The sequence below is a fragment of the Carlito syrichta genome, unplaced genomic scaffold (genome assembly GCF_000164805.1).
Source record: "Carlito syrichta isolate Samal-C Ts95f unplaced genomic scaffold, Tarsius_syrichta-2.0.1 Scaffold305773, whole genome shotgun sequence".
In the NCBI taxonomy this organism is placed as follows: domain Eukaryota; kingdom Metazoa; phylum Chordata; class Mammalia; order Primates; family Tarsiidae; genus Carlito; species Carlito syrichta.
This window is the reverse complement of record NW_007249869.1, coordinates 909,060-919,201: the sequence shown is the minus strand read 5'-3', so window position 1 is coordinate 919,201 and position 10,142 is coordinate 909,060. Positions and strand designations below refer to the sequence as shown.

General features: G+C 46.4%; 1 protein-coding gene across 1 annotated transcript in view; it reads right to left on the bottom strand.

Moving 5' to 3' along the window:
* LOC103264935 (receptor-type tyrosine-protein phosphatase gamma-like) overlaps positions 1-10,142 on the bottom strand; it is a 713,831-nt gene that overhangs the window by 75,982 nt on the left and 627,707 nt on the right. Inside the window, 2 exon segments of the mRNA XM_008062632.2 lie at positions 9,682-10,138; positions 10,141-10,142. The exon segment at positions 10,141-10,142 is cut by the window's right edge and continues 319 nt beyond it. Of these exon segments, the coding sequence (XP_008060823.2) occupies positions 9,682-10,138; positions 10,141-10,142 (459 nt within the window).

Genomic DNA, 10,142 nt, shown 5'->3' with positions numbered 1-10,142 from the left:
TTGCCTGAGCCCGCGGGTTCGAGACCTGCCTGGGCAGTGAGACCTCATCTCCACAATAAAATCAAAAAATCAGCCAGTCGTGGTAGGGCATGCCTGTAATTCCGGCTACTTGGAAGGCTGAGGCGGAAGGATCGCCGGAGCCCAGCAGGTCGAGGCTGCGGTGGCCGGGAGCAGCCACTGCACTCCAGTCTGGGCGACAGAGTGAGACTCCAACTCAAAAAAATAACAAAACAAAACTGCCTACATCCGGGAATTAAGATGGCTGCCTTTCTTTTTTTTTTGAGACAGGGTCTTGCTCTGTCACCCAGGCTGCAGCACAGTGGCATGGATCAAGACTCACTGTAGCCTCGACCTCCTGGGCTCAGGTGATCCTCCCACCTTAGCCTCCCAAGTAGCTAAGACTTCAGACGCACACCACTATGCCTGGCTAATTTTTCTGTTGTTTTTTTAGAGATAGCTGCTCTTCTATTTTTTTTTTGTTGTTGTTGCTGTTGTACAAGCTGGCCTTGAACTCCTGGCCTCAAGCAATTCTCCCACCTCAGCTTCCCAAAGTGCTAGAATTATAGGGGTGAGATATTGTATCTGGTCAGCTTTTTTTTAAAAGAACCATACTTAAAAACAAAAACATAAAACACACACAGCACAAAATGAACCATCTTAACTATTTCTAAGGGTATCATTCAGTGATATTAAGTATATTCATATTGTTGTGCAACCAATCTCCATAACTTTTTCATCTTGCAAAATTGCAACTCTATACCCATTAAACAACTTCCCCATTGCCCCCTTCCACCAGTCTCTGGCAACCACCATTCTACTTTCTGTCTCTACACATTTGACTCTGCTGGGTACTTTATATAGCTGGAATCATACGGAATTTGTGTTTTTGTGACAGGCTTATTTCACTCAGCATCATGTCCTCAAGGTTCATCCATGTTGTAGCACGTGATAGGATGTCCTTCTCCTTTTTTTTTTTTTTGAGTTGGAGTCTCACTCTGTCACCCAGACTGGAGTGCAGTGGCCACTCCCAGCCACCGCAGCCTCGACCAGCTGGGCTTCGGTGATCCTTCCGCCTCAGCCTTCTGAGTAGCAGGAATTACGGGCGCGCGCTACCACACCTGGCTAATTTTTTGATTTATTGTAGAGATGAGGTCTCGCCAAGTTGCCCAGGCAGGTCTCGAACCCGCGGGCTCAGGCAATCCACTCACCTCAGCCTCCCAAAATGCTGGGATTACAGGCTGAGTCACCGAACTTGGCTTGTCCTTCCTTTTTAAGACTGAATAATATCCACTGAATGTATATCTCATTTTGGCTATTGCTTCATTCACCGATGAACCCTTGGGTTACTTCTACCTCTTGGCTATTGCAAATAATGCTGCTACGAACATGGGTATACAGGTAACTCTTTGAAATACTGCTTTTGATCTTGTTGGGTACACAGTTAACCTCTGAACAACACAGGAGTTAGGAGCACCAGTCACCGCACAGTTGAAAATCCATGTATAACTTTTGATTCCCCAAAAACTTGACTACTAATAGCCTATGGTAGACTGGAAGCTTTACTGATAGCATAAACAGTTGATTAACACATATTTTGTAGGTTGTTGGTATTATACGAGACTATATGCTTACAATAAAGAGGGGTAAATGTTATTAAAAATCATTAGGAATAAAAAATATATTTAGTACTTATTAAGTGGGAGTAGATCATCAAAAAGATCCTCAATGTCTTCACATTCAGTAGGCCAAGGAGGAAGAGGAGGTGTGGTCTTACTGTTTCAGGGGTGGCAGAGGTGGAAGAAAACCCGTGTCTAAGTGGTTGCGTGCAGTTCAAGCTCATGTTCAAGACTCAACTGTGGCCAGGTGCGGTGGCTCAAGCCTGTAATCCCTGCACATTGGGAGGCCAAGGAGAGAGGATTGCCTCAGTCTAGGGGTTCGAGACCAGCCTGGGCAACTTGGTGAGATCTCATCTCTACAATAAATAAAAAATTAGCTGGGTATGATAGCGCACACCTGTAGTGTACAGATACTTGGAAGGCTGAGGTGGAAGGATTGCCTGAGCCCAGTGGGTCGATGCTGGGGTGGCTGTGAGTGTGCCACTGCACTCCAGCCTGGGTGACAGAATGAGGTTCTGACTCAAAAAACAAAAAAAGGGACCAGCTGTATGCCCAGCTGAGTTCCCATCTCTCCACATTTTTGCTAACACTTATTTTCTGTGTGTGTGTGTGTGTGTGTGTGTGTGTGTGTGTGTGTGTGTGTGTGTGTTTTATAGTAGCCATCCTAATGGGTATGAAGTGATAAGGCAGCTGCTTTTGTACAGGGCCATAAAATGGTCTTTCTTTTTCTGGAGGCCTGACGTTACCTAAACCACAGTTACAGAGAAATGATTGTTTGTCGGTTGCAAATACATACATTCTCCTGCAGCAAGACACTGGGTCTGTGTTCACACGTGTGGGTAGGATAAGAGCACCATTCGAATCACTGCCTAGGGTGCCTGTGGGTGAGTGCTCCCTTACCATCGCACACAGCGTAACTCATCGATGGTCTCTATTCCAATCAGGTCTTGGGAAATTGGGGACATTTGGTAAATCCTAATTTACTTCTAAGCCCCATAAATATGCCAAGTCCCAACCTACCAGACTGCCACCACAGACACTTGGCTGCAAGATCCCATGGTTCCAACGTCAGTCAGGGACAGAAACTGTATACTAATCTTACGTCAATATACAACCTGAATTCTTGACCCAACCTCTTAGAAATCGACTTGGAGGGGTCTGGTTTTCTACACAACAAGATTTAATATGTCTTAGTTCAAAGATCAGTCAGTAGGAAACAGAAACTTCCAAGGACTCAGATACTTTCTGGGAGGCAACTAAACCATACTGGCAGCCGAATAACCCCTTCAAGTTGCCCCAACCTAGTTCCTGTGGACATGCCAGGGAGATGACAGCCTGAAGTAGGGGCAAGCAGAGTATAAAGAACACATCTCTCCAAAAAGAAACTGACCAACAAAACTAGTCTTGGCTGAAAACAACTTCTGACAGTTTATACAAGTGCCGGATATAATTTATTTTAAATAAAGTGTGCCACAATGTTCCCAGTCTCCAGACAGTTGGGTGTTGCATTCACAATTTCTGCCCTATCTTCGTGAAACTGTACTGTTACTTAATTTTGTCTTTAACTATTTTTTTCCCCCCAAGTAAACTTCTTCCAAAAGGAAACTTTATATGAACACTACAAATCAGGGTTTCTCAACCTTGGTACTGTTGACATTCTGGACCAGATAATTTCTGGTCCTGGGCTGTGCTGTGCACTGTATGACATTTAGCAGCAGCCTCAGCCTCTACCCACTAGATGCCAGCAACTAAAAATGGTGACAACCAAAAACGTCTCCAGATACTGCCAAATATTCCTGGGGAGACAGACAAAACTGCCCCAGCTTGAGAACCTCTGCCATAAATGGAAAGTTGGTCTCTTTTAAAAAGCACACATTAAAACTTTCACTTAATGATTAATATCTCATCTGAAATCATCTGATGGTGCTTACTCTGGGAACTAGCACCAAAGCCAGGAGGAAGGCAGCACCACTTGGGGTGGGCTCGCCTGAACCATGGAGCCAACAGCCATGTGTGGGCTCTGTCTTCCCATGGCCGCAGGGCCCTGGGCACATTCCTTAACCTCCTGAGCCTCACTTTCCTCACTGGTGTGATGGCGGCAACAACGACAGCATAATGTTCAGGGAGTGTGGCAGGATCAATGACATAAGAGCTGGCCTCCAGCATGGGCAGAGCCAGCACCACACAGATGTTCACTGATGATGCTATTATTATTTCTGTAATCAAAGGTTGTCAGGTTGGGTTTCTGAGAGCTCGAAGGTTCTTAAGAGACACCTCGGAGTCTGCCCAAATGAGTGGGGCAGCAGGAACTCAGCACCCTCCACTCTGGCTCAAAGCAAAACAGCAGTCCACAGGCTCCAGCTGACTCTGTACACCCTTAGGCTCATGGGCCACATAAGCGCAGGCCATGGGCCAGATATGGCCTCTCAGCTGTAGGTAGTATGCTGGCCCCTGAACTGGACCATCCCCTTAGCACCTTACTCAGGGCTGACCCAGAAGAGGCGGTCAGTAAACCTCCAGTGATGAATGTTGACATACTGGGGTTCTGAGCAAGAGTTGATTATAAAACAGACAAACAAAATGAGTTTCCCTGATTGAAGGAAACAAAAACCAAAACCCCAGCACTAAACAATGTGCCTGTGGACTATGCAGAGTCTGAAATATTTTTTCTAGTGCATGTGGTACTGCATACCATCCCAAGCACTTTGGACCGCATCAGCTGGTTTTGGGGCTGCCTCCACGTTCAGGCTGTGGCTCCTGAGGGAGGGACCCTATACTGAATTTCCAGGAAGCCCACGCCCAGCTGAGGGCTCTGTACTAGGGAGGTGCCTGGCGAGCGGCAGTGACTGCATGCAGGCCTCCAATCCTTCTGAGAGGCTTCCTGGGCAGTTGTAACTCTGGCAATCAACACTATAGCAGAGTGTCCTGGCCCAGGGATGTATTTACTTTGCCCATGTTTTTTTAAAAAGGGAGAGCAAAATTGTTTTTAAAATATGAACTCACTTAAAAATTGAGAGATTCTGCACAAAAACCTGGATTTCTGGCTCAGTAGACATTCCTACTGGCAACAGTCAGTTGGAACTGAGTAAGATGGCCCCCTTTAAGACAGGACATATGCTCTCTAATTTGCTTCAGTCCTTACCACCCCCTAATGTCTAACACCTGATCCTTTTTTTCTCATTGACATTACTTGTCTGATTTCTGTAGGCATCTGAGCGCATCACTTCTTCTGTAGAAAAATTCTCCTTTCTTGGGAGAGAATACTAAAGCTTCTACTCATAGTACTTAAACTTTATCAAACATCAAAGAAACTTAAAACAACCCTTTTGGAAATATTGTAAAAAAAAAAATACTTGCAAAAATATAGCATAAGTTTGTAACTTTAAATTTTTCAACTCTTTTCAGAGACTAAATCAGAATAATTGTTTTTACTTAAGAAGAAAACATTTGTAGAATAGCTTTAAAACAAATGAACACACAGTCTTTAAAATAAGTCACCATCGGCCAGGTTCAGTGGCTCAACCTGTAATCCCAGTACTTTGGGAGGCCGAGGCAAGTGGACTGCCTGAGCCCATGGGTTTGAGACCAGCCCGGGCAACTTGGCGAGACCTTGTCTCTACAATAAATAAAAAAATTGGTCAGGCATGGTAGTGCATGCCTGTAGTTCCGGCTACTTGGAAGGCTGAGGCAGAAGGATTGCCGAAGTACAGCAGGTTGATACTGGGGTGGCTGTGAGTATGCCACTGCACTTCAGCCTGGGCGACATAGTGAGACCCCAACTCAAAAAAAAAAAAAATCACCATTAACTTTAAAATGATGGTGATTTCTTTTTAAAAAGAACAAGCTGGGGTGAGGGTGGATGGAAGTGAAGTGAGACCTTGGGGATCATGCACTGATGTGGGCTGGTTTCACCCTCAAGTTACTCACACCTTCTATTAACCGATAGGCACACACACATTTCTGCCTGAACCAAGAGTCGACAAATGACAGGTCAGGCCCAAATCAGGCCTGTTTTTGAAAACCAAGTTTTATTTGAATACAGTCACACCTGCTCATTTAAATATTGTCGATAGCTGCTTTCACGCCACGAGGCAGAATTGAGTAGTTTCAACAGAGACCTGTGCTCTGCAAAGCTGAGAGTATTTGCTATCTGGTCTTTTACTGAAAAACCTTGTTGATCCCTGGCTTAAACAACCACTACTACTGCTTTCAAATTTGAATTGCCTGAAATTCTGAAGGGAGAACCTTTTCAGCCTTAGGAAGAGGAAGACCTTCCCACTGAGCTGAAGGTGGCTAGGGAGAAGCTCTGATTGCCCAGTGTTGGGGAAGGGCTGGAATTCTGGGAGATGGTTATTTTTTTTTAATTAGAAAATATAGTTTATTTAAAAGTAAATGAGAGAGAGAGAGAGAGAGAGAGAGAGAAGATTCACCTCCTCGAGGTGGGGGAGGGGGCCAAAATCAGGAAGCCTGGCAACAGCCATAGCTCAAAGAGCACATGGCCACACCAGAGTCCAGCAAGGCAATGGACTGGGGGGTCACTTTGAATGGCAGTCAACTGCATGTTCATCATCATCATCATCATTATCTGCATGTTCATCATTATGATTATTTGAGTTGGGGTCTCCTCTGTCACCCAGGCTGGAGTGCAGTGTCATGATCCCAGCTCAGCACTGCCTCGACATCCTGGGCTCAGGTGATCTTTCTAGCTCAGCCACCCCAGTAGCTGGGACTACAGGTAAGCACCACCATGCCAGGCTAATTTTTAAAAAATTTTTCATAGAGATAGAGTCTTGCTATAATATGTCACCCAGGCTGAACTCTTGGGCTCAAGCAATTCTCCCACCTCAGCCTCCCAAAGTGCCAGTATTACAGGCATGAGCCACCACGCCCAGCTCAGACATTTCCACAGACAAGTGCAAAAGAACAGCCTGGGAGGGGCCTCCTCACAGTGGCCATTGTTACTGTGTGGCATCTGGCTGTTAACAGCTCCTCCTTCCTTGACAACAAGGATGAGTGACTCTATTTATCCATATCACCTTCTGCATTAAGGACTATCATTATCATCACTTCACAGATGAGGACACCGAGCAAAGACCTGCCTGAGGAGTCTGAGTAAGGGGCAGAGCCCGCTTGATCCGACTCCAGAAGTCAAGGTGGTGGATGCTCTCAGATACCTGGAATGAACTAAAGACCCACATGTTCCACACCTGGAGTTGGTAGTGCCCAAGGTTTACCAGCTGGTTTTTCTTCCTTTTCCCTGGTATGTGGAATCTGACACTGATGGCAAGAACTTATTTCCACCTACTTAAAGCAGTCCCGGTCCCACCTCTCTCCTGTCTCTCAAACTGAATACTCCCAACCTAAATTCTAAGCCACCATATTTTTCAGGAGTGAGGTCAGATAAACGTTTAAGAGGAGTAGGCTATTATTACTTGGCCAGAGCCATTAGTCCAGAGGCCGAACCATAAAGTTCGAAAATCAATTCCAAGGCCGCCACTTTTTTTTGCAGAAGATATACTAGTCCACGCCACCATCACCAGTGCCTGCTAACTGGGCTTCCACATCTGTTCTTGTCTTCCCTGCATCACCTCCGTACAGAGGCCCAAATGATCTTTCCAGAAAGTTCATCAGATGAGTAACTCCTCTGCGGAAACTTACCATTTCTTTTCTTTTTTAGTTGGAGTCTTCATTCTGTCGCCCAGGCTGGAGTATGACCCTCCCACCTCAGCCTCCCTAGTAGCTGGGACTACAGGTAAGTACTATCACACCAGGCTACTTTTTTTGTAGAGATGAGGTAGGTCTTACTCTGTTGCCCAGGTTGGTCTCAAACTCCTGGACTCAAGTGATCCTCCCACCTCGGCCTCTCCAAGTGCTGTGATTACAGGCCTGAGCCACTGTGCCCAGGCCTGGTTTCCCATTTCTAATAGGACCAAATCCTCAGCATGGCCGACGAGCCCGTTCCTTATCTGAGCTCTGCCAGTCTCTGAACTCGTTCCCTTCCTCTTCCCCTCATGCTCTAAGGCCTAATGACACTGGCCTTCTGATAGCTCCTTGACCGATCCAAATTTATCTCCACTTTAGGGTTTCTGGACCTGCTGTTCCCACAACCTAGAATGACCTTCCATGGACCTCTGCGTGGCTAGCTCCTTCTCACTACTTGAGTCTCTGCTCAAAGGTCATCCTTGGCTACTGAGCATTACACTGTCCTCCTCGCGGACTCCAGCAATTAAGGCTATCTAAAGGTATGCATTTGTTTACTGGAACATTCTCAAGCTCCCCCCACTGGAATGTAAACCCCAGAAGAACAGAAGTCTCATCTGACCTATGTTCCACTGCAAATGCCTAGTCTGGTGCCTGGGATACAGTGGGCATTCCATGCATCTTTCTTTAATCTCTTCAAACGCAAGACATTCAACTTTTTCATCGCAGTTCCTAGAGGGAATGTCATTGTCGACACAGGAACAGCTTCCCAAGTGGCCCCACATTTCCTTCACCCGATTCCATAAAACGCCCCTCTGCACCTTCCCCCAAACCACAACAAAATGGGGCAACACCCCTTAGGAGACCCTCCCTTCAAAAAATTAGTTCATACCAGCTTTCAGAGGAAAGTAATTCAAAACATGAAAATTTATTCTAAGTTGTATCTTAACATACGAGATCTCAGCTTTAGATGAATTTTAATGTTTACAAGTGCAAAAGCAAATAAATATTTACCAGTTGCTTTTTTTTTGCACTCTTATAACTCCACAACAGCTTAGACGCAAAAAAAAAAATTGTTGCTAAACATCTTGTAGTCTGGCAAAATGAAGAATTTCTTATTAAGAAAACCCCTCAACACAATAACAACCCCTCATGCTTATGGCTCCCTTGCAGAACTTTCAGGATGCTTCATTAAGATTTGAGCATACGACAGGATAGCAAAATTGCCACTACTGACCAGTAAGGGCCAGGTGAGATGCGCATGCCCTGGCCTTGCGGTCTAGAACTGGCTCATTCATGCAGTAATGGTCCTCTCTGGGAGAGAAGACCTGAGCTAATACCAGCCCTCCCCAGGCTGAAGCCTTTCATTCTTTAGTTTCAATGTAAAGGCTACTTCTCCAGAACAACCTTTCTTTGTTGAGTTAGGTCCCTGTCCTCCCACAATTCTCTTGAACAGCATCCTGTTTCTTTCTTCTATCACTAATTCACAATCGAAAACGGCATTTAGCTGGTGTTCTGGCTAGCCAGTTAACCATTCAGCTTGTTGGCTTCCTAATGTTCCTGCTCTGTAACTTCCAGGCATGCCCTCTAGCTAGCTGCTGCCTGTCACCTCTCAGCCCTCCCCTTTATACCATAAGATGCCAGAGGCGGAGACCATGCTCGCCTGAGCCATCATCTCACCCTGTGCTTGGCACAAAACTGGCCATCTATAAATAGATGTCCTGAATGGATAAGGAATGAAATCTTAATGAATAAATTTCTTAAGATCGATGCCTTTTTCATTAATTTATATCACTGCCTGGGTGAAGCCCCTGGAGTTGCTCTAAGGCAGGGAAACAAACATCAAGGAAATACTTATTCCAGCAAAGAGAGTAAGTTCTTCTTAGAATAAAATAGGGACACACAAATGCACACACACTCTTGCATGCACGTCTTTTACATCAGAGACATATAGAATTCCAAGGTTTTTTTTTCTTTTTTTGAGTCGGGGTCTTACTCTGCCACCCAGGTTGAAGTGCAGCAGCACAATCACGGTCCACCGCAGCCTTGACCTTCTGGGCTCAGGAGATCTTCCCACCTCAGCCTCCAGAGTAGCTGGAACTACAGGCACATGCTACCATGCATGGCTAATTTTTTTTTTATTTTGTGTGGAGACAGGGTCTCGCTGTGTTGCCTAGGATAGTCTCAAATTCCCGGACTCAGGCAATCCTCTCACCTCAGCCTCCCAAAGGGCTGGGATTACAGGCATGAGCCACTGCACCTGGCCAGCTTCCAAGAATATGAATCACTCTATTCCCAAGTTTTAGAAAAAGGATGGGACTGTACACAGCAGCAGGAACCCCCAAAGAGGACCAGCGCCACTTACCTGGATTAACAGTGATAAATTTGCTATCCTCGGAAAATCGGTCCCCTCGGGACATCGGCTTTTTAGACGGCATCTCGGGCCTCTTAGGATCACTCCCTGCATACTGTTCCTCTGTGGCTGTGGGGGGCACTTGGGTGGAGGTGACCGTGTCAGGGTCCAGGCCTGGGATGGCATCCCTCCTCTGGCCCGGCTGGTCTGTGGCGACAGCGGGGTGGTCTTCGTGCCCAGGTATAGTCTGATGCCCCCCCTCCTCGGCAGTCCTGTTGGGAGATGAGGGCGTGGGGCTGGGCTGGGTCTGGTTCCGCTCCTCAGCAACGTGGGTCACCCCACTCTTCTCCTTCTTCTCGGAGTCCTTCTCCCCATCCTCCTCGTGCTCCCGCTCCCCATCCTCACTCTCGCTTTTCTCGTCCTTCTCCCCTTCCTCGGCGCCCTCGCTGTCCTTGGTGGGTGCCGAGTCGCCA